General features: G+C 30.7%; 1 protein-coding gene across 4 annotated transcripts; it reads left to right on the top strand.

Moving 5' to 3' along the window:
• The first annotated feature begins 557 nt into the window (after window positions 1-557).
• On the top strand, window positions 558-25,528 carry LOC124357169 (uncharacterized protein PF11_0213-like). Of its 4 annotated transcripts, none has more exons than XM_046808686.1 (4): window positions 558-709; window positions 10,256-10,389; window positions 18,817-21,709; window positions 24,648-25,528. In XM_046808686.1, the coding sequence occupies exons 2-4, from the start codon at window positions 10,296-10,298 to the stop codon at window positions 24,745-24,747; spliced, it is 3,087 nt and encodes a 1,028-aa protein (XP_046664642.1). In that variant the 5' UTR covers window positions 558-709; window positions 10,256-10,295; the 3' UTR covers window positions 24,748-25,528. The 4 variants fall into 4 exon arrangements, with proteins under 4 accessions (XP_046664642.1, XP_046664640.1, XP_046664643.1 ...); XM_046808684.1 differs by having other exon boundaries at window positions 10,256-10,398; XM_046808687.1 differs by having other exon boundaries at window positions 572-709; window positions 10,277-10,389.
• Window positions 25,529-26,296: the final 768 nt, after the last annotated feature.

Genomic DNA, 26,296 nt, shown 5'->3' with positions numbered 1-26,296 from the left:
GATGTTTAAACTTCTTTGAGGAACTTCATCTGAGACATTAATGAACGTTTAAACAGCTGTTTAATGTCAATTAAATATGTATTGTGAAACATAATATGATCATAATTTTTCCAAATTGTAATAGTTCCGGAAAAAACTTTTTCGATTTTCCTCTTCCTACAAACCTTCCTTGGACTTCAAAAATCATAAAAAAGTAATTAATTAAACTGGACTAACCGTTCTCATGATAGCGCTTAACAACACATTTATATATTCATTTTTATTTGTAAGATAAAGTATCAAACATGTTGTATTTAGTAAATTTTGAAAGTAAGAAAAATACCTAATATTTAAAATTTAATTTGTCAATGTGGTAGCGCTATATACAAGTTACCGAACAGATTTACGTTTATCAAACAAATGTTCAGATACATAATCCCCGTATTTAATGCAAGATCTATTTTATTAAAAAAAACAAAGGTGTTTTGTATGACTGTAAGATTTTTTTATTGGTAATTTCATTTCTCTATGTTTCCAATTTAAAGGCTAGTTTGGTCACTTCCGGCTAACAACTAATTTTGATTTAGTTTTAGTAGATTGTCGTTTTAGAAATATTATAACTCTTATTGAAAGGAGTAATCAACACATTTGCTTTGAAACCATTATGTGTGTACAATATAATTTCTAAATAAGTTCAATGTTAAAAACAGGTTAGCAAGATTTATAAGACGTAAGTGTTGTAATATACTGTACTTCAATTTACTTTAGTTATTTAATAAATTCCAGTAATTTGATTGGCTAATAGGCATAAGTCTTGTTACAAGAGTGATAAGTTCAAAGAGTTCATTATGAATCAGATCTATGTTCAGGTAGACTAACAAGCCATCTACACTTGTTATTCGATTTCTATTATCAAAAGTTTGATTGTTTTTATTCAAAGGATAATTCAATATTACAATTTATTTAATTTAGCATATGTTTTCAACTTATTATTTATAGTTATTTAACTTAAACTATAAACAATAAAAACTAATATTTAGAGACTTTGAAAATGGCAATGAATACGTAAGATATTTTTTACAATTGACGAGCTTTGTTTAAGTGGCTTCAACATGTGGGTTTGGCTTCTGGTAACAACACATGGAGAGAATACTTTCCTCTATTTCACAAAAGCACTTATTGATATCAAGCTGGGTAAATTATAAATATAAGAGGGTTTCTTTGATATTTAAATCTAGGCTATGGTTGGTTTTGTTGTTTGTAATGTTATTGTGAAATTTATGTTTTAAAAATTGTAGTGTAGTATGAGATTCTCCTTGTTAGTAATTTATTATAAATCTTATTGTGTACGATTTTTACATATTGAAGTTGGATAATATATCAAATTGTTTAATACTAGCAATCGAATAAATAGTGTAAGCCCCTTATTAAAATCTTCCCCTAAATTCCTGCACAATTCTATACTAAAATTAGTCTAGTTTTCCTTCAGTTTGATATCAACAAATAATTATTTTATAGTAATATTTGCAAACTGTTATTTTTTTTATCTAGGAGCTGAAAGCCAATTTGCACTAAGCAGACTGACTGGTTTTTTTCTATAGATGAATTTTTTGTAAGAAAGAATTGATCATGAATCATATTAACTATTTTGACGGATGTCGAAGTAGGAGGGTTATCCAGAGAGTTAAAAAGAAAACAATAATTTTTTCTCAGATATTTCCTACCTTGTTAGACTTCTGAAAACTATATTGCTGTAAGACAACTAAATAAAGAGACAAAGCAATCACCATTTTAAGAATATGTACCTATATGTGGTTAGTTAACATTGATTTAAAATTTATATAGCCTACTAATAGTTTTAAGTGTATGAAGCTAAGGAAAATATAATCAGAGAAAAAAATTGTCATTTCATATTTTTAATCCTTTTCATATGTATTCTCACATTTTGTCCTACACCAAAACTAGTATAGCTGATGATCGATTTCTTCCTTAGCAGAGATTTTACTATATAGATATTTAGATAAACCAGATTATGTGCTTATACAATGCAAATTAGCTCTTGGCTCCTGGACTATAATTAGCACATAATCTATCTCATGACTCTTATGTAACTATTCTGAGTATATTCATTACATACAAAATAAACCTTATGCAAAATTGTCCTCATGATAGCACTTACAAAAGATTGTGACATACAAAAGTATATATTTTTATCTATTTAGTTATATAATTTCAAGTAATATAGCTCAGCTGGGACATGTACTTTATGTTTATCAATTGTTCTTGAATATAAGTTAGGCTATTGTCACATATATAAGTCTAATGAACATTAAATATATTTATTCAATACAGGCCTATATTATTTATAAACTACATATGTGTATATAGCATGCTCACCCGGCAAGTGCGAGATCCACGTTCGAGTCCCAGCAGAGCAAGTACTTTTTGTGTGATTTTTAAATCTAATTAGGCAATTGATGTTTATACAAATTTAATGTATATTATATTGTATATACCTCAAATGCAGCTTGTGAATACAATAATAGTCTAACAAAAAGCACAAATAAGTTTAAACTTGGTACAAAATGTTGATTTATAAATACCTGCACTCGATTTTTTCACCATCTTGGTAAAATTTTGTTGTATTCCAGCTTTTGAAGACATTAGGTACATGTGAAATCCCGTAAAACTTTTTGATCTCCAAAATGTGGCAAAAGAAATACTGATACAAAATGAAAGTTGGCACAACAATTTTCCACATACATAACTCTTCGCTAAGTTCATTGATCAGTTTGGTGCTCCTAGACAAAACTATTAAATAATAATATGAATTTAGTTGGAGTCCTGTATTTCCAAAATAAACCATATTAATATTTCAGCTTTCAAAAAATCTACCTACTTCTGACTGAGCTAGTAGAAGGTGACTATTTAAAAAAGACAAATACCATAACTAATAAATTATTAAGATAGGGAATATTAATAATTTTTTTTTTATTGCTTCATAAACTTTTTTCTACCCCATACTTTAAACTAGATGTTCTGACTATCCACTAAAGCTTTATGAGAGAAAATGTTGCTAAACAAAATAGTCCTTAAACATATTGATTTTCCTACTGAAATATACTAAAAAAATCAAATCCAAAACAAAACTGAATTCATTAAACCACAAAATAACTAAATTATTACTCAGTTTTATTGATTTGAATTTATATCTGAATTAAAAATAAAATCACATATAGGATTTATTCAGTTTTGAACATAGAATAATGGAAAATAAAATAAAAATGTATTAAGGTAAACAGTTGCTATATTACAGGTCAGATAATGAAGTACTGTAGCATTATTAAAAGTGACTCCAAATTTCAATCTTTGGTCATAATTAAGGTTTTATTGTTTATCATGAACTTTTTTTTAATTTTTACGGTTCACTAACATTTGTGCAGCAGTAAACACTTGTTACTTGTCCTTTAGTATTTCCATTTAGTGGGAAATGTGCCCATTCATTTTATTTCAGTCAAACCACTTAAAAAACTATAAATTTAAAGTAAGTGCTAAATATTATAAAAGAAACGTTAATAATTACATATATAGACTAACAAACAGTTGGCACAGTATTTCCAATGATACTGTGATAGCCTTCTTAACATCTAGAAACAAAACTAAACATTGTCTACAAATTCATTAAAAAATGCCAATGGTTGTTATAATTTTCTGGATATGTTCATTAGGAGTGTTATATATATATATATGTAGTTAAAAAATTATAGTGCTAGTATTACAGGCTTAAAAAACTATTAACAGAATAAAATACACACACACACACACACACACACACACACACACACACACACACACACACACACACACACACACACACACACACACACACACACACACACACATATAATCACACACGATCTTGAAAATTGAAATCTGTAGCCTTCTTAGTAAAGCCTCTTGTCATGTAATATGATGGAACTTTATTTTTCAAACTTAAGTAGGCATACATTAGGTGCATATTATTTCATTGATGGTTAATTAGATCAGACAATGAGCGAAATTGCAGCTGGTTCTTATATCAGGATTTGTGCATGTTGGAGTAATTCTGGTTCAAATTAATTATATTTCTGATGCCACAGATGCATGATCATGGGAATATATACTTATGTAGTGGGCCTCAATAACCTACTTTGGTCAAAAAGTGTCTAATTCTAACACTAATTCTAATTCTAAAGTTGTCTAATTTTTATTGCCTTTAAGCACATTGTGTAAAATTGCCAAAGTCAGATTTACAACTAACTATTTTATTAATATAAATCTCTGTCCAAAGGACAGTTGTCAAATTCTCGGTAGTTTTTTCTCAGGTAAGAACAGGTAACAATGAAGTAATTAAATAAATATACAAATAATCTATAGGTATTAGAACCATGATAACATTAAAACTTACATACAATTAATACATAATCAGAAATAAATAAAATAAAAAACAATATATCAATGGAGTTAAAAAATTATAGTGCTAGTATCACAGGCTTAAAAAACTTTCAACAGAATAAAATACATTTTATTTTAACTACCTTTCCACTAATATTTTAAATCTTTTTATAGGGACAGACCATGCTGTTTCCAGTAATTTGTTAAATAGATTAATTTTCGTACGGTATGTATGTGGCTGCATTTACTTTTTTCAAGTTTGACAGTATGTAATAGAATATGGTTTTTTCTGGGTAACTATGAATTTTATAGTAAAAAAATTAGATAACGACTCTTTAATATTCACTAAACAACAATAAACGTCCAAATTTGAAATTGTTATTATTTTTTAGTTCGTTAAAAATTGGTACACATGTTTCTCTTTTAGGTATATTCTTAATAGCTCTCAATGCCTTTTTCTGCCATTTAAAAGCTTTTTGTACACCACTACTATTGCCCTACAATGTTATTCAATATCTTAATAGCATAATTAGAAAACCCATAGTAATCTTGACTTTTAGGCAAACTAAGGCTAGCTACATATTTCATTACATCAGTTTTAATTACATTTCACATGAAAATTATATTATTAGAACTATTATTAGGAGATAAAACATAGTTATTTACCAGTTCTAAGGCATAATTATCAGACACCTCCTTATTTACTTTATTTAAATTTAATTCTTTATTAAAATCAATGAAATAATCATTAAAAAGCTTAAGACTACTATAATATCCTGATTTCCTTTTGTTTTGTTTGACTCAGCTTTAATAATATACCAAGCAGCTTATACATTTATTGCCAGAATTTGTGGTATTGTTATTATTTGCTATTTTCTTACCATGAGTTATTCTCCTTCTATATAATCTTTAAGTCTGTAAATACTCATTTCTATATTCAATTTCATGTGTTGTATTTATATTGTTCTTCAACTTATCATATAAAGAAATTACATATTCTTGAAAGTTTTTTCAGCTGTGGAGTGAAAAAGTTTATCTTCAATCTATTAGAACTTCTTAATTTTAGTTCCTTAATTTTGCAGCTTTCTTCAAAAGAAGTTGTCAATATTAAATTTAAAAAGTCATATGCATCTTCTATATATGGAAACTTACAAAGCTTCATCCAGTTTATGTGTGATATATTTTCTCTCCAATTTGAATTGCTATAGTACTTACATCTCTTATACTTTTAGTTATCTTACAGTATCATCAATTACAATGTTGTATGAAACCTAACAAATACTCCTGCATGATCGGATATGTGAGGCTCTATTACACGATAGTCCAGGTGATCTCTAGCAGCGTTTGTAACTATGTTATCTAAACATGCATTGCCTCTTGTTGGCTCTTCAGTGAGCTAATACGTGTTAAATGATGGTAACAGATTAAAAAATAATTGGGCATTTATTTTGTCCTGTATTTTGTCTTGTATTTATGTTAAAATCTGTTGTAATTGCATAATGAAAGCTATTGTATTTTTCGATTAGATATAATATAAAAGTTTCTAATTTATTTAAAAATACAGATGTATTAGAATTTGGTGTACGATTCAATGTAGGCAGGATAATAGTTGTAATTTCAAAATCACTGTCAGAACAAAATTGAATCAGTGAATTCAATGCATTTCTTTATAAATATAACAGTACCACCACCTCTATATTATAATTTTTGCCTACAGTAAATACTTGCAATTACATAGTTCTTTGGTATATATAAAGAACATTCTTCCTCATAGAGCCAATGTTCATTTAGCATCAAAATATCACATTTAATACTACTTAAAAGATACGTCTAATAAATTTCTACCTTCCTCCACAGTGACATTAGAGTACTTCTCACTAAGTTCTTTATGACATGAGTTAGTCTTTTTAACTTCTTTGTTCACACAAAACCACTCCATTAGGTTATACCTGTTTGGCAGATCCACCAAAATAATATTTTGTTAATCTTGTCCAAAGTTGTAACTATATTGTCTGTTACTTGTTGTGCTTCATTTTTTGCCACATCATTCGTTCCACACATCAATACCAACACACCACCCTGTTGGAGATTTTCATCCTCAATATTTTTACAGTTTAGGACCTGCCTTGCACGTCCTCTTGGCCTAAAAATAACTTATTCATACATAGTGCTAATTTTGGTAAAAAAGAATCTACTTCTATACACGTATATATTTCATTTTCCAGCAAATATTCTTTAATGACTTTTGAAAGAATTTGATATTGGAATCTGCTCCCATGCTATTGGTAATTTATTGAAAAATATTGGCTGTTATAAGAAAATGATTTTTTAAACTGGGTAGTTTTATGTATTGGAACTGTAATAACATTAATGTTCCATGTAAAATGAATAAGTTGGGAAATGAGAGGTTTGGTTTGCACACTTTTGTAAGCTTGAGTCAGGATTTCCATTATATACATGTGTCCCTCACTGTAAAAATGTAAAGATCTTTAAAATGGTTCCTGCGTGATTGGTTAAAGTCTAAATTGCTTTATATCCTAATTGATTTTTTCTCAGCTTTTAAATCTTTTTCTATAAATGGTGATATGCCCCAGCAAACAATACCACACCACAATAAAGACTCCAATACAAACATAAACAGTTTTTGCCATTCTTAGAGATCTCTAATTTTTCTAATTGTATAACATGCTGAATTTAATTTTCCAATTTATTGATTGATGTGATTTTCCTATCTCAAATTGTCATCTAAAATAACACCATAACATTTGCTAGTTTTTGAGTAAGTTAATTTATTTTCACAGAAGGTTATTTCTATTTGTTCAACAGTATTTCTGATGAAGTGAAAGCTAAGTATTGATGTTTTTGAGACATTTAATGAGTTTGTTGTTCTTAACCAAGTTAAATATCAAGCTCAAGTGAAATCTGCTCTGTGACTTAATTAGACTTGTAGCATGGAGGAGATTGATACTTCAGGATAGAGCCAGCACTGCTCTAATCTTTACTACTTGATTGCGGCCCGTCAGAAATCTTTTGAACCATTTATGAGGAACTCCTCTAACACCATATTGTTCCAACTTACGGTATTTAATAATAATTCCTGGTCAACACAGTCAAAAGCCCTCCGGAGGTCACAGAACAGGCCACAGGCTACATCTCCTTGGTCCAAGGCAGTCAGTACAGAGTCAATTAAACTGATAATGGCATCTGATGTCGTTAACTGGGACTGGAAGCCAAATTGATTTTTATTTATGTGAAGTGTGAAGATGTGGTTTATTTGTGGAAAATGCATGGAGCACTGCAAACGATGGTGGAATATAAAAATAGCAAAAGACTAAACATTTATATTTTCTCATTAATTAAAATTTATTCTGTAAAGATAATCATATTCATATATAAGACATAAGATAAGTTTACTAATTACAACATCAATCCCTTAATGCAATGGGAGTGTGCAATATTTTTTGTTATCGCATTTATAGCTAACACAAACAAACTGAATGGTTTGCCCACTCGAGAGCATACAAAGTATGTTTGCCTGTGTGAAAAGCAATAGTTCTACATGGATACTTTTTAACAACCTACAGTGCAAACGTATGTTTTGCACCTGTATGAGCACTTCTGGTTCCTGTGAATTATATTTCAGTTACTAATGTTGAGTTTGCCTTCTTCCCAGGATCAAGAAAATATGTTAAAAAATGTATATTTATGGTCATTGTAATTTACATCATCAAATATATAATTCAAAATTTATTGCTATTTTATTTACAATATAACAATACTGCATGTATAATTAAATTTAGTTCAAATCACTAAATATTTCACCATCATGCACCAACCATGAAAGTGAGGCCCCTACTGATCTGGGGCGTTTCCATACCCCTGATTCAACCTTGTTCCGGGTACCCCACAGAGAAGATTTCTGGGTGCACCACTGCTAGAGACAACTTTTGAGTAGTCAGAAGCTTTTTCTTTGATGACATTTTCTTTTTCATGACTCTTCATAGCAATTCATTCAGTACACGAGAGTGCTTGCACCCTTCTGAAAGAAGCTAAGAATGACTCACTAGAACTACAGGACACCTCTTCTGCCTTTTCCTTTGCAACTCACCTTGTTGGTGACAGTGTTTTTGCTATAGAGTTGATAGTGTAGGGGGAGGTGGCGATAAAGGATTGAGCTGTGGCAACTCATCAGTAGTGTTTGGTACTTTATTGGAGATCTTCTCGTTCTGTACATCAAGAGCTGTCACTGTTGCTGTCTTCAGATATTACCAAGTAGGAGTACTTACCATGTGTCATATAACAGGCTTCACTTGTAATGCAAAATTTAAAATCTATAAATCATTTAATTCTTGATATGTTCTGCGGACAGATAGACAGACATAGAATCATACAAAAAAGCTAGTGAAACAAAAATTATGCTCAGCCAAATTTCATGAGTGGACATGCACAATCATAGAACTTATTCTTGTCTATGTAGAAATAAAGTTTAAACCTAAATTTAATTTCTACAGATGAAATTTTTCTCTGTATATCCATTTCACATGATATATTCACAATTTTGTTCATAAGTTAGGTTTCATAGCAGTGTTAAAATAAGTAAAGTTCTGATGGGCTAGTTAGGGGATTACAATACCTGAGTACGCTGAATTCATATCTTGTCACCAACTTTCCACTCTAAAATTGACTTTACACTCTATTATTTTTCATTTTACTTTATGAATAATATTATATGTTCAAATTCATATGACTGTACCCACTTTGTTTACAAATTTGTTTATTCTTGTATTTTCTCATCATGGTTACCCATAAGACCAATGTAAATATATTTGCTAACGCTCAGCCGAATTCCGTGGGGTGACATGCGCCATCATTGAACTCAGTGTTGTTTACATAGAAATAAAGCCTCATACAAAATTTCAAGTCTATAGGTAATTTTGTTTTTAAATATTATGAACACAGATAGACAAACAGACTTACAGACTGTATAATTTGCAATAAAACAAATGTGACATTGTAATACTTGTATCTTAGTCATCCGCAAGATGTCTTGAGAAAGGTTTTACTGGTACAATTTCTTTTCTGTCTGCCTGGAGTCTGAAACATTTCTGCAGAACATCTTAAGAGTGAATAAGCTATAAACATTACATCTTGAAGCTTGAAATTTTACATCTCAAGAAAGACTGTTACTGAACTTGGTGTGGCGTACCACCTACCTTGTAATAAGAAGTCGGAATCCCATGGCCAAAAATATCATTAAATGTTATATTTTATTTCATATGAAGGTGAAGTAATGGGTAGGTATTATAGGTGCATCTAGTGGGAAATCTTAAATGAGCTTGTAGTAGATTGCTGTCTTGCTTTCAACCGTAAAGCATCTTTAAAACTAAGATACATACAATGGGAAAATTTATGGAGGGTTGAGGAGGTGCTCCACACCTCCAACATGTTTATTTAAAATTATGTAATTACACATAAGAGTGGGATCTGTATGTAAAGTAATGAGTACTAAACTAAGTGTATGACTACTAACACTGGAAGCTTGTATAGCGCTTTCCCGTGAAATACAAATAGTGCTGAACAAAATAAATTAGTTGGCCTGGGGTTAATTTGTACTTTTTATGTCTATATATAAAAGTGGCTATATATTTATGACCCTCCACTATCTTGGGGGGTTCAAAACCTAAAATTATACAAAAACTTTTGCTTTAATTTTTATTAGTCTCAGTAGTCTAATTTACTTTGGACCATAAAATAAAATTAGTTATAAATTTTACAAATAATACCAGTTTATTTAGATATATTGTTGAATTATAAAGTTAGTAATGTGCTCTGTTTAATTTAGACGATTTTCCATCTGTTCAAGAATTAAAACAATACTGAAAATGCCTAAGCGAAGAAAGCAAAATCTACAATCTACTTCTTCATTATACTTTGATGTGATGCAAGAAAAAACACAAGCTGAAAATGTCAAGAGAAGTATGAATGGTGAAATTATATTACATTTTATAATGATTTTTTATAAAAATTTTAAATTTATAATGTGTTGTATGTAACCCAAGTGAAGCTGTTTGCCACATATTATACTGTCCTCATCAAAGATTATAGACATTTCTCCACATTACAAATAATTTTTTTAGAGATGATATTCATTTTTATTTTCTGTAATCTATATTATTATGTATGAAAGTCTCCTAAATAACAAACAGTTCTCTATTCGTGTTAGAAGTATGCAAATCAACACAATAGGCCTTATTATTGTATGTTCATTACAAAGCAATACAACTCATTGTTACACTACTAATTTATATTATAATGTACCTGTGTCAGTTGGAACCAGTTACAAGTATTGTATCATGTACATTAAAAACAAAGAGGAATCCCTTGGTTTAAACTGAAGTAATCTTTCAATTAGAGAATTATTAACAAAGTAAGTTGCTTAATAATAAAATAGAAAATTAATAATATCAATGTCATAATAATCTAGAGGCTGAAATTCAGTGGCTGCATGAGAAGTTGAAAATGTATGTGCTCATGTAGAGACGATCAGTAAAGTGTATGAACACTGGTAAAAAAATAAGAAATTGCATTGGTTGCTGAGTCCCCAAGCAATTCCCCAAGAGCTCTGTACATTGGAAAAACAGTGTAAGTCCCGATAGTACATTCACAGCCTCTTACAAACAAAAGAGAAAGCAAAAACACATTGCAGGTAATAGCCAGACTTTGCAAATAGCAGATCTGCAGTAGAAAGATGTAGGCACATTAAGACTGTTCAAGGGTTTTTTTTGTCCGGTGCTAAGTTCCTAAACATTATAGCTTACAAACCTAAACCATTAAGTAATGGAACTCACTGCGTTGTTTTGATCGCTGGGACAAACAACCTCACTGACAGGAAGCAACATCACCTCTATCAGCATCTGGAGGATTGAATTACTTCCAGACCCTCTGGAACCAAGCTCATAGTCGCCCCACTCCTTCATCGCTATGACCTGCCTATTAACCACACCATAAAGAAAGAGGTTGTGCTTGTGGCCAGTAGCCATTGGTGCAGTTGTTTCTTTGTCACTTTTAATTCTTCACTCTTGATTTCATTTGATAAAGTGTTGTACAATTTTGCTTCCATATACAAAGGATTCTTCTCAAATAATTTTCTAGTGTGGTTAAGTAGGGTTATGTTTTCTCCATGTCTTGTGTTATAGTGATATAGATCTTTTTTCGTTCAAGCTGTCTTCCAATGACATTAATAACTGTTTTTTCTATGTACAAGCTTACAGCGATCAAAATTTTCCATTCCTTAAATATTTGTCTATAGCTATCAAGAGGTTTTTAAGCCAGCCATAGTTCTTAGTGTTCTTTTTTGCAACAATAAAACGAACATTTGTGGAGTTGCCTGAAGATGAAACCTTTGGTTTTGAAAGGCCTCGCCCGAAATAATAAACAATTTGGAAAAGTAGTGTTTTTATTAATATTTAATAATATTTAATAAAACGAAGTCAACATTCTTGGCTGAAGATGTACCCCACACAAGGATTCCATATCTCAGATGGCTCTCAAATAATGCCTCTTGACGGTTTCTGTAGCGCTTACTGCTTTTGATCTTTTTATTGCAAAAAGTACTCTACTTAACTTATTGCATAGTTTATCAATATGTACTGCCCAGGATAGGTTGCCATAAAGTTTATACCAAGGTGTTTGGTTGAGGTAACAGTTTGAAGATCAGGAATTTAGATGTTATCTTTCTTGCTGCCAAAAATCAGCTGCTTAGTTTTGTCTTCATTAAAAAACAAAATTGTGATTTTTAGTGTTTTAGTGCTAGGCTCACACACACACACACACACACACACACACACACACACACACACACACACACACACACACACACACACACACATACAAATTTCAATTTGTCTTTAGTACAATTCTCAAAAAAAATGATTTCTTAAAAGATTATTGAAGTTTGCGGAACAATTTGAAATATTTTCACCAAACCAACTTGGTTTTTACAAATATTTCAACAATCGATGATGATTAAGCTTGTGGACGTAGTAGAGGATGAGGAGGGTTTTGATATGGGAGAGAGCTCACTCACTGTGTTCCTTGATCTGTCCAAGGCCTTCGACTGCATCCAACATGTGACACTGTTGTATGAGTTTGTATGTTGCGGTGTACATGGACTTCCAGTCCCTCCTTGAAGACAAGTTTTCAACTAGGAAATTAAAATTAAATTGATTCTACCACATTCCTGGGAATGCATCTCGATAGAGGGCTGACCTAGAATGATCATGTTGATTTAGTTTGCTCCAGAGTCGCCAACAGCCTCTTTGCCTTGCATAATTGTGCGCTGGCAGTCAGAGCGTTCGGGTGTAGTCTTGTCTCGCTCACGTTACATAACCTCAACTATAACTCTGACTCATATATTATAATGCGCCGCTCTTCCATTTTAATGTATTAGTTTATCAGTCGTTTACATTTATTTTTCAAAGTGGTTGCTATCATCGTGCACGTGATAAATAATTTGTTTTTGGAAATGAAATCTAAATATGAGTGTTTGTGTTAAGTGTTCTAAACCTGTTGCTAGATCGGATAAAAACAAAGTGCAGTGTAAGTCTTGCCGTGGATATTTCCACTGGAGTTGTGTCAAATTAACGGAGGCTGAAATTGAAGTATTTGCTGCTACTAACACCGCCTGGAACTGTGACGCTTGTACAAAAAAGAAAAGAGTGAGTAGGAGTTTTTCTGATTCTTCTTCAGTAAGTGCGAGTCCCAGTAAAATGTCTGTATCTATAGAAGATATTAAGTCCTTACTTGAAGAGATGAAAAAGGAAATATTACAGGGTCAAACTAATCTGGAGTCGGAGCTTGGGAAGTCTCTGGTGCACTGCTCAGAGGGGATTGCTGAAAATAACAGATTAATCGAAAGTCAGCAGAAGCGTATTGAGGAACAACAAGAAGCGATATCGAGTCTTCAGGAGGAAAACAACCGGCTGCGTGTTCAAGTTAAGGAACTGTCAAACCGTCAGGTTGATCTTGAGCAGTACTCAAGACGTAATACGTTGGAGATTTTTGGGGTGCCTGAAGGTCCAAATGAAACCTCGGAAGCTTTGAAAAGGAAGGTTGTGGAGATTGGAACAGCGTTGGGTGCGACTCTTTCTGAGGCTGGAATTGATGCTTGTCATCGCATCAACGGAGGCAGCAACCGACCGACGTCCGGAATAATCGTCAAGTTCCTTCGTAGGGATGACGCAGACGCCCTGATCGAGAGAAGGAAGGTGAAGAGGGACTTCTCCACCAGACACCTGTCTGGCTATCAGCAGGACTCTCCGGTGTACGTCAACCTGTCCTTGGCACCAGGAAGAAGGGTACTATTTGCGAAGGCCCGTAAGTTAAAAAATGACTTTAATTATAAATATGTTTGGGTGGATAGGGCTGGTCGGGTGAAAGTCAGAAAATCGGATGATAAGGCTAGTAGGGTGATTGTGATTAACAATGAGGACGAGCTGGCTGGACTGGTTGGTAGGGAGGCAAAGGGGTCTTAGATTTGTTTGTGGGTTAATCTGAATTTTACTCTGTCAAAATATATTGTTTCACTTTGTTAATGTTACTTGTTTGTAGTTAAATTTATATATATATATATATATATATGTTTGTAAGTTTAAAGTTAATGTACGTAAGTCTGTACGGTTTGATCTACTATACAACAGTACTTTGAGTTTATTTAATTTTTTCGTCATTGATTATTATTCTAATTTAATAGTAATGAATAGTATTTGGTTTTATTTGATTACAAATGAAAAATCAGCATAGTGTAAATATTTACTATCAAAATGTGCGTGGCATGAGAACGAAAACTTTTGAGTTTTATGAATCTATACTAGGTGAGGATTTTGACTTAATAGCATTAACTGGAACATGGCTCGAACCCGGTATAAGTAGTTCTGAAATCTTTGATGCAAGATATGAAGTTTTTCGTAAGGATAGGGATCAGATGGCGACAGGTAAAGAGAGGGGAGGAGGAGTATTGTTGGCAGTGCACCGGCGCGTCTCAACTGTGTTGATGACTCATCCACTGATAGCAGACGACCTTGACTTGCTCTTGGTTCGGCTGACACTGCCGCCGCCGCAAGGCACGGTTCTTGTGAGCTTACTGTATATTCCTCCCGGTCGCTCAGCTCATCTTTACACTAACTATTGTAATTCATATGATAATTTGAATATTAAATATGATGGTTTCATAATTCTGGGTGATTTTAATATTCCTAGAATAAACGGTACAAATTTTGACTTCTCTGTTGCTAGATCCTCAGCCGGAGTAATTAATACACTCCTGTGTGAATATAATTTGAACTCCTTTAATAACATACGTAATTGTGATAATTTTACATTAGATTTAGTTTTAAGTAACTTAAAGGATGTTAAAGTTGAAAAAAGTGAGTCTCCCCTGTTGGCACCAGATACTTATCACCCTCCACTATCTATATCTTTTATGAGTGATTGTAGGCAATTTAAATTTACAAATGTTTGTCTGCCAAAGAAATATTATGTTTTTAAAGATGCGAATTTTTTTGACTTGTATTGTAGACTGAGAGAAATTAATTGGTTTGAAATGTATAGTCTTACTTGTGTGGATGACTGTTTAGATTTTTTCTATAAAGTTTTCTTCTCTTGTGTCGATAGTACTGTACCCCAGAAAAGCTTTGTAGTAAAAAGTAAATATCCAGTTTGGTTTACGTCTGAAATTAAACATGACTTAAAAATGAAAAATAAATTATCCAAAAAGAGAAAGTACTCAAAGTATCATGACGAATTATTTAAGCAATTAAGAAAACGTATTAAAGAAAATATTAGACTTGCCCATAGAAATTATATACGTAACGTTGAAAATAGCATTAAAACTAATGTTAAAAATTTTTGGAATTATTTTAAGACCATAAATAGCAGAAGTGGCTTTGATATTGGTACACTTAAGAGTATGACTTGTGAGGGTAATAGTATCAGTAATAAGGAAATTCCAAATGCATTTGCAGGTTATTTTTCTTCTGTGTATGATAGTTCTCCTTCCAAATACCAGTTAAGTTGTGAGTCTTCATCTGTGGATAACTTTCAAATATCACCTTTTACTCCATCAGAAGTACGTATTGCAATAAAAGAAATGAAATCAAAAAAGTCATCGGGACCTGACGGTATACCAGCGTATGTTGTAAAGGGTTGTGGTGAAGTATTAGCTGAACCTTTATGTTTTTTGTTTAATTTATCGCTTTCGTCCTGTGTATTTCCGCACAGATGGAAGGAAGCAAAGGTGACTCCTATTTTTAAATCTGGCGATAAAGATAAAATAGAAAATTATAGGCCTATCTCTTTATTAAATTCATTTGCTAAGGTCTATGAACTACTTTTATTTAAACAAATTTTCAATGCGATTAGGAGTAAAATTCGCCCTGAGCAACATGGTTTTCTTCCTAAACGGTCTTCCGCGACTAATCTAATGGAATTTTCTTTTAATATTTCTTCTGAACTCGATGTTGGGGGTAGGCTGGATGTAATATATACAGATTTTTCTAAGGCATTTGACAAAGTTAACCATGATATTCTGTTAAATAAATTATTAAATTTGGGGTTCTCAATGAGGGCTTGCAGTTTGATGGCTTCATATCTAAAAAATCGACCTCAGTATGTCTCAATTTCTGGTACTAGATCTTCAATATTTCACAGTTCTTCGGGTGTGCCCCAGGGCTCAAATTTGGGGCCTCTTCTTTTCTTAATTTTTATTAATGATCTACCAGACTGCTTCTCTGACTGCAAGTGTTTGTTGTTTGCTGATGATTTAAAAATATTCAAACCAATAAACAGTACATTAGATACACAACTGTTACAAATCTCAATTGATCAACTCAGTTCCTGGTGTTTATTTAATAAATTATATCTCAATGTCCAGAAATGTTTTGCTATGTCATACTCTCGGAGAAATGTTTCTATCAATAATTTATATCATATTGGAAGTACTCCGTTAAAGTCAGTCAATACAATAAAGGACTTGGGCATAATATTTGATTCCACTCTTACTTTTAATGATCACGTATATAGCTTGATAGCTGAATCTTATAAGCTGTTAGGGTTTGTTAAAAGAAATACTAGGTCTTTCCAAGATACAGAAGCCATAATAAGGTTGTACCAAACTTTAATCAGAAGCAAATTGGTATACTGTGCGGTAGTGTGGGATTCAATAAACAAGTCTGATTGTGATAAAATAGAAATTCTCCAGAACAAATTTTTAAGATATTTATATTTCAAAAGATTTTCTCGTTCATGTCCCTTTGATTTTCCTACTTCCGATTTGAGAAACATTTTTGCTGTCCCTAAACTGTCTCTGAGAAGAAAACTTTCATTAGCATCCTTAACACACAAAGTTTTAAATGGTTCTATCGATAGCAGATTTTTATTAGAGAACATTCATTTATATGTACCTGGACGAAGTGTAAGAACATTTAATTTGTTTTCCTTACCAAGGTGTAAAACACTGTCACATTTTAACTTTCCTTTATACAAAATATTGAGATTATTAAATTGTTATGCTTCCGATCTAGATGTTTTTAATGATAAGTTAAGTGTATTTTTAATGAAATGTAGCAACCTTTTTGATTTAGATTAGTTATATTGATATTCCTGTTTAGTTTAACTAATTGAGTTTAGAGTTATTCATAGAATTAGTTTAAGTTTAGATAAAAATATGCTTTTGGTTATTTTTTAACGTGACTGTCAGAATATTATTTTCATTATAACTTGTACATTACTATTTATGTCTATATATTGTAACTTAGTTAAGATAGCTGTTTTGGAACATGTTTCTGTAGCTGTCATATAAAATTGTTTGAATAAATAAATAAATAAATAATAACTTGGCAAAGTTTTGTTCATTAGGAGTCTTAAAAATGGCCTACTTTGGTCTTGTATACACACACTTCCTTATGGAATATGTTGTAGGAAGGATGCAAAATACAAATTTGAAAGAGCCTTTAGGTTCAAAAGAAGGCAGTCAGAATCATTGTCAAAATAAATTTCAGAGAGTTGTGTATATATGCCTTTAGGAGTTTGGGATTACTGACTTTACCCTGCCTCTACATTCTGAAAGAGGCCCTGTAATGTCTATACAAATGTATGTTAGAGCAGTGGTGTCCAAGGATAGAATACTAGGGGCAGGGACAATCTGAGAAGTCAAGCTTGCAGAACTTCAGCTTTGGAGCAACTTCCATCTTGTTTTGGTGTCAAGTTAATCAATAAACTCTCTGAGTGCACTAAAGAGTTGGCAAGTAAGAGACCTCTAGTGTCGAGAGTCTTTTATTCTTTTGATGAGGTCATGGTAAACCGCTGAGATTAGTAAATTGAACTCTAATTCTATTGCTGAGGAATTGTGTTATTGAATTGAGTGCATGGTAGTTGTGTGACTAAAAGAACTTGTGGAATGAATGGGAGAGTGAATGGTAATATTATAGTAATAATTTTATTTTATTATTGATTGTATTTATCCTTACTTGCATTGACGCTTGGAATAAAATTTTTAAAACTGTCAAACTGCAATAAAGAAAATTTTAATTTGAATTTAATTTAATTCAGGATTACTCATTACAATATTCAGGCCATGAGCTCTTCTCATATAGAACACACATTGCAACTCGATCATTAGTTGTTCATTAGTTCAGATAAATAATTTGTTAGTTCAGCTTTTTACCCATTATTTTTTGCTTAATCCAAATGTATTGGCCAACTTCACACTGGTCCACTCACACCTTAAAAGTATTATAAAAGCAGTTTTTTATTAGTTTTAGATTTGATAACCTTAGTTCTTATAAGTTCACTCATAAAAAAGTTAATTCCACTTAAAATGTATTTTTTTAGAATTTTTAATGCATGGTCAACTTTACGCTATTCCTTATTACTAACTGAAAATCCAACTAAAAATTAGTGGACTGATTAGAATTTTGTTATTTCATTGTTTCTATGTACATAAAATAAATTCATATCTTTATAACTGTCTTGAATTATTTATTATAGTGCTGCAAATTGCTGGAAACCTACTCCCATACATGGACCAACTCACATTCATTACAAATCGGTTTTACAATTTGTAACGAAGGATCAAGATATTTAACATTTAATTTCTCATGTAGGCTATAAAATTAATTGTAACATCACTAAAAATCATGTCTTTAGTAAAAGGAAAATAATATTGAGAGACTGATGACAATCTAAGTCATTATATGAAAACATAAATCTATAAATCTATTTTTAGGTGTATGAACTCATACATAAGCACTCAAAAGCATTAATAAACAGTTACATGTATTCTGATTACTATTTCTACTTAGCCTGAGTATTTTGTCATTAAATATGATTTTATACTTTTTGTTACAGAAAAATTGTCAATGAAAGCTAATTCAGAACCAGAACTGTTGTTTCTACAGTTTGACCCAAACATAAAAAACAGTAGAACATCATCATCCGTTAATAAGTGTACACCTAGTGGTTCCACCTGCAGGAAGCCTTGGCAACCTCCCTTTAAAGTTGACACTCAATGTGAAAATACTGAATTTAACACAACATACTTGAACAAAGGTAAACTCTCAAATGAAAGGCTATTTCCTGAAGAATGCAAAGAAAACATTCCTGATTATACATATAAAAAACATAAGTTGGACATGTCTAGTTCGACTAATTTTAAAAACACAACTTATAAAGACAGCAATCACTTTGATTCTGAAAAACTCACTTCATCAACAAACACAAAAATAAATGATGTACAAGACTTCATTAAAAAAATGAAACATAAACAGATATTTGATAATGGCAATTTTAATATTGAAAATTGCAAAGAAATACCACTTTCAATTCAGGATGACAGTAATAAAAGACATGATGGTACAACAGATAAGTGTATCTTAAATCCTACCCATCAAATAAATAAAAACCCAAACATAAATGAAACTTTAACAGTAAACCAAGATACATTACAATTATTTAATGATGATGAATGTGGTAAGATCAAACAGGTGGAAGATAATGGTCATGTTATTAATGAACACAAAGTTCAAAGTTATACTATACAATTTCAAGATTCTCAAACTGAAGAAAATTTTATGAATGGTCATGAAGAGCAAAACACAAATGTTAAGGATGACTTAAACCCAAACTGTAATCAATTACAACACCTGTATAGTGATATTCAACAAAACATCATCCTTAAGTCTGGAGATTATAGTGAAATAGATACAATAACAACGTTTAATAACAATATTGTAAGTGGAAACTTAAATGGGGAAGGAGATAAAGTAAAATCAATTATTACACTTAAAAGTCAAGCTTACCTCCATGAACAAATAATCAAAATAACTACACCTGAGCTAAATAAGGATTGTGAAGAAAAAGATAGTACAAATTATCATAGAGAACAAGAATCTAAATCTAGTTTAAGGGAACAAAAAGATGAAGATATTCAGAAAAACCAAAAAGTAGATACACGTGTAAATGAAATCCACTTCAGTGAAATGAAAAATTGTTGTGAACATGATGTTATAATGAAAGCAATGAATACAATTGATAATAAAAGGCATCTTAAAGAATTTAAAGGAAAAGTATTAGAATCAACATCACAAAATAGAGATAAGAAAGAGGAGGGATATAAAAGTATCAATCTTCACAGTGGCAGGGAATATGAAGCCATATTACCAAATAAAAAAGAAAAATTTGAAGAAAATAAATGTAAAGATGATGAAGAAAAAGAATTAATATCTACAGTGAAGAAAGAACTTGAAAACATTGAAGAGAATCAAAGTATTAATGAGTATGAAGAAAAAGAATATAAACTCAATATACAAGATCAAAATGTAAATCTTCTGGGGAATAAATGTATTGAAAATTGGGAAGAAAAAGAATTAGTATCCACAGTACAAGAACAAAAAGGACAAGAGGAAGGAAATGAAAGTATTAACATTCTTGGAGAAAAGGAATGTATACCCTCTACATTAGATCAACATGAAACATTGAAAGAAAATGAACATTTTAATCATTGTGAAGAAAAAGAATTAATAAATACTGCACAAGAACAACATGAGAAAGTTGAAGAAAATATTAAAAATCATGAAGAAATTTTATATAGTTCCACAACACTAGAGAAGTATGAAATATTGAAAGAAAATAATTATTTTAATGATTCTGAAGAAAAAGAATTAATATACACTGTACAAGAACAACATGAAAAAATTGAAAAAAATATTAATAATTATGAAGAAAAATTATATAACCCCACCAGACTAAATCGGTATGAAAAATGTGAAGAAATTATATTTATAGAAGAGAACAAAGAAAAAGAATTCATATGCCATGAACAAGAAAAAAATGACATAGACAAAGTAAAGGAAAGTACAAGTGATAAAGAGGAATACGAATATAAACCCAACACACTAAATCAACATGAAATATATGAAGAAATTGAATGTTTTGGTAACTATAAAACAAACATATCAACGGTACAAATAAAAAATAAGGAAGGAGAAAGTTATAATGATTTTGTGATGGTTGATTCATTATTTGAAAATAGTGATTCTTCTGAGGAGGAGGGAGAAGTTTTAAATGAATTACTGAATGAAAAAAGTACATGTTTGAATGAAACTGATAAATGTTCGCAACATTCTAAATGTAAAAGAATTTCATATTCTTTGGAACCAACAGAACTATCAGGAGAAATCATAACCTCAAAACATTCTAATACTTGTGACATTTATGATAAGAATATAAGTGAAGAGGTTAATAATGAAGAAGGTCTAAGACAATCTCAATCTAGATTTACTTCTGAAATTGCTCATATTGAAGAAAATGGCTCTTATTTGATACCTTGTAGTACTATTGTAAACAATAAAATTGATAAACTAGAAGAAATCGTTGAAGATAATAATTTACAGGAACATGGAGATTATGATGAATCAGTTGAGGAGGAAAGTTCATGCATGATGATAACCAACTCTCAGTTGTGTGAGATAGAAAAAAGGTATTATGATAATAATCAAGAGAATAAAACTGTTCATGTTCAAACGTTTACAGATGATAAAGAAAGAGACCTGAAAAATGAGAGTATATTAGAAACTAACAAGACCATATCGATTGGAACACAAACCGATTTAATTTTCGATCAGTTAGTATCTTGCAGTCAACATAATGCATTGCTTCATAGACCAAATGTACATAACCATAAAAGAATACAAGAAATCCAAATAAGAATACAGAATACCATTCAAGAAATAGAAAGATTAAAGTAAGTAATATATTGGAATTAAATTTTGTTTTTGTCTTTGCAGTAAAAGGAATTAATAACTTAATTGATATCACTCATAAAGGATCTTTATGTAGTCAACAGTAAAAACAGAATGTACCTTTCTACATTATGTTCTCACTGGTTGTGTAAGGTATAAAAAGTTAAATTAAAAACTGCATAAAACTACTCATTAATATATCTGACACTGTATGGTCCTTAGGACCTTTGAGATATACAAATATTAAATTTAAGCACAAGTTAAATTTAAAGTGTAAGAATAAAATACCTTGATAGTTGTTACATAAACGGTAGTAATTTACATATTTAAAATGTTTAATAATGTTAATGTTTAAACATAGTCAGCAAACAATCATTCTGAATACACATGTGTACAGTAGAGTAAAATATGTTGTTGGTTTTGGAAATCTTCCTATGAATCCCTAAAAGCTTTTAAAATGCAAAAGTGAATTATGTATGTAATTATTTTGTGGAGCCAAATATCAAGATCATCGTAGGCCTCTCTTCGAGCAGCTTTTAACTCTTCGGAACAATTATATCTATCGGATGTTTTCATTTGGGCTAATTCTCAGTTGTTTCAAAACTGCTATTGTGTCTGTGATTTATTTACCTAAGCTTTAATCAGTAGATACAGAACTGAGTTGTAAGAAATATGACTTTTCTTAAAATCAACATAGGGATGAGCTAATTAATCAAAAAGAGTGTCTATTAAAAGTCAATTATAAAATTCTGGTACTATAAAAAAAAAAAAAAAAAAAAAAAAAAAAAACTGGTACATAATACACTCTGAGACGAAACGAGCTCATATAAAAACAAACAAAATATTAATTTTGTTATAAATAGACAGATTGTTAATAATCCAGTGGAGGTCGCTATACATTTCATAGACAATCTATTTTACAATTATCTCATACTATTTTAAACAACTCAATTTACTGAAATTGAGGTGTAATGAGCCCCTTTATAATATGCAAACTCATTTTATAAGTGGCTTATTTTATTTTCATCCTATTATAAAAATTTAATAGATCACACCAATTTAACAAAATGAAATCAAATGTATAGCTCTACTACATTCCTTCATAACTCTTGGAGAGAGTCTATTCAGACCTTATTTTTGAATTTTGTGACAATATTAAAGGGTCTTTATTAACCATTGATCATACATAATGAAATAGGTTTCATCCATAAATGTCAAAATTAAAAGATATAAAATTATCTTCAAACTTTATAAGCCTAATTAAAAACAACAGTAATCTTACAGCCAAAGAATTCTTTTATAGTATTAAATGGAGTTTCAAGCAACCAGCTGTACATTCTAGTCCTAAACATACTTGTAGGTGCAGTTCTAGCAGATAGTGGTAAATTATTGAAAACGTGTATACTGTACAGTCTGTGTGATTTGGCAGTCTTTGTTAATCTATGTATTGGATATCAATTTTGATTTCCCATGTGTATTATGAATATGTATATTTTCTCTAATGACAAATTCATTTAAGTCTTTTATGTATATCAATGTACTGAAAAATCACTGATTTCGAAATTGCCTGTAAAAGTGGTCTGTGGCTACAACTTTCTCGCTAACTTTCCTTTTGTTTATGATTCATGAAGATATTTTTAGTTCTGCTTTTGTCTTAGTCATGCTTGTGCCTTGGATAGCAATTCACATGCCCTGTAGTGTAAAGTAAGTAACGCAACATCAATATTCCACGTTCTTTTCCTCCTTCCAAAGCACAATATCTTTTTCTTTTCTAGTACAGATTTTGCTTGAGAGTTTGTTAAGGAGTCTTAACCTCGGGTATGTGACAAGTCTCATTGCTCATGGAGTAAGCCATCGGATTGGAGCATAATTTAGTCATTTCAATCACTTCAATGTTTGTTTGAATAATCTATCAAAATCTTAACTTAACCTACACTAAACTAACCTTTGGCTTACACTTTCCTTCTGATGGCTTTCTCTGATAAATCATACAATTCAGCTCACTGGAAAATCTCTTCGCCATTGCTGGATATAAATTCAGAGAACTCTCTTGTGATCAAAATAACAATATAATTTCTACACCTATAAATCCTTTCATTCAATGCCTTTTTACATCCAATTAGAAGGTTTTCTGCATAAGGGCTACTTTTAATCAATAAATTTTCCAAATTTGAGGATTGGAGTATGTTTTGTGGTAAAACTTGCGTAAAACTAATGAAGTATGTATTTGCACAGAAAAACTTTATGTTACAATACAACATATTATGTCTCTATAATACAATATTTTGAGAAAGACAGAATTTCCAAATCCAGTCCTGTAGAGGTTCAGCACATACCAACAAATTCTACTTCTTCTCTTCTCGAATAATGCCTATAGATATTTGGGCATTTGTCTTGACTCTTCAAGAGTTAACCAATCATCTGCTAATTTGAGATTTCTTTCAAATCTTCTATAGAAGACATGATTCTCAAGTTGGAATTTTGTTGAAGGAATTTAAAAATACTGTACAGTTCATAGGCTTACACAGCGGTGCCATGACTATAATATTGTTAGCACAGATAAATTCTATTTTCAACCTTTATGTGGTAAGCCATCTTCATTAAGAAGGTATCAAATTGAAGAGACCGTGAAACTGTTAACAATGTTTTGACGCAATGTGAATTGGAAATTAAATGATAGGCAAGTATTGTGTACTTAAAATTTACAATAATAGTTATGAATTTTGTCTTGGTTTGTAATAAAATTTGTAATTATTGGTAAATGTTTTTAAAATTTATAAAACAAATTAATAGGTCTGCAATTAGACATGAGGTAAATATAAAAGGTTTACTTATAAAAGCAGTATGGTCATGAAATTTAATTTTTAATTTAATCAAAATATATAAACAAATTTAATGTGTTATGTATTTATTTTATTTTATGTTATGGATTTGTTGCAGTACTATTTTACTCCAACAGAGACGAGAAAGTTGGCCATGGAGGGATTTCTCAGAGAATTCACCAGAGTTTTCCAACACAAGTTTGTTGAGGAAAAAGTAATTTATCCTATTATAATTTTTTTGATGACAGATTATTACAAGAGTAACAATATCTTAGAACATGAATAGAATAATTGTTGAACAGTTTGAAAGTCCGTATTGTTTTAAATAATTATTATATTTAGAAAATGAACTTTAGTACTGTAGTAATTAAACTTTAGTATTTAGATAATGTTAAATGTGAGCTGTGGAGGTCTGACTGTGACAGGAATTTACATTTGTATTGCACAAGGATAATGATAATCTTAAACAATTTTACTCTCTTAATTTTTGTTTGTAGATATTTACGAAACTTCTTATTTTGAACATACAATTTATAGCATCCAAATTATTTTTAGTATTTCTAGTACAATATTCAGTTATTAAAAGAATATCAGTGAAAAACATTAAAACGTTTTATTATGAAAAATTATCAATATTTTTCTAACACTCCTAAGGTGGATGTATAGTTTAAAATGAGTCATTTTAGAAAATAGTATATGTAGCTAAAAATAAGGTATAATTGTTTTTATGGTTTAGAAGTATTGGATTTTCAGGGCAGCCAGCTCTCAATCATTTGTTTTCTTACAGTTAATGTCAGATAAATAAATGCTCTACATTATATTTTTGAAATGTTTAACTCAGGTTAAAACAGCAAAATATAGTTTTATACTCGTATTTATCGAAAATGAAACATTTACAGTAATAAAAAATGTAATTAGTGAGTAAGTTAAACTAAGAAACTTCTTTGCAAATGTAAACTAATATAAATTACTATCTCATTGTTGTCAAGTATAAATATTCACAAAGAAATGGTCCATTTGAATTTATTCATCCCCGAGCTGTTTTAAACAACAGAATTTAATAGGTGGTGGAAATAGAATCATTGTCTGGGTGGGTAGGTGTAGAGATCTGAGTGAACAGTTTTTGGAATTTTAAGCTTTCTGGAGTTGCATCTTACAAAACTCATATTTTGAGATACTTACACATGTACAGTATTAAATTTGAATTAATTGTTGCTCTTTGGGGTAGGGGGGAAGCTGATTCACTGATCAACCCTCTCTCTGATTTATACCACTGATGGAGAATAACTTATTGTTCAGTGTGTTATCTTAGATTAAGACAGTTTGATCCTATGCTGTTGGCTTTGTTCTGTCTTGTTGCAGATGCAACAAATTACCTTGCATTTGTCTATAAATAAGAATACACTTCGCTTACAAGTTTTAAAAATATATACCAGTTTGTAATAACGTGAAATATGTATGTATGCAGACGAACTTGGCATTCTATGATGCAAATAATCTCATTTATAGTTCTATTTTGACAGAGTTTTAAATTTATAAATACCATCAAAAATTTGAATTTTTTAAGGATTTTATTTTTGGACAGTTAAATTCGGGCATTACAATATTGTTAAATGCTTCTTTAACGATTTTGATAAAAATTTCACCATTATAGAGAATTAGGTACTTCATATTAATTTAAGGCAAATGTTTAATCAGGGACAGGAGTATTTTTATATGAGATTAATAATTTTTAGAATGAGTGAGGTGGCCCGTGTTGCCTTATTA

This window comes from Homalodisca vitripennis, chromosome 3 (assembly GCF_021130785.1).
Source record: "Homalodisca vitripennis isolate AUS2020 chromosome 3, UT_GWSS_2.1, whole genome shotgun sequence".
NCBI classification, from domain to species: Eukaryota; Metazoa; Arthropoda; class Insecta; order Hemiptera; family Cicadellidae; genus Homalodisca; species Homalodisca vitripennis.
The sequence above is the reverse complement of the archived record's forward strand: the minus strand, read 5'-3'. Positions and strand labels throughout refer to the sequence as shown.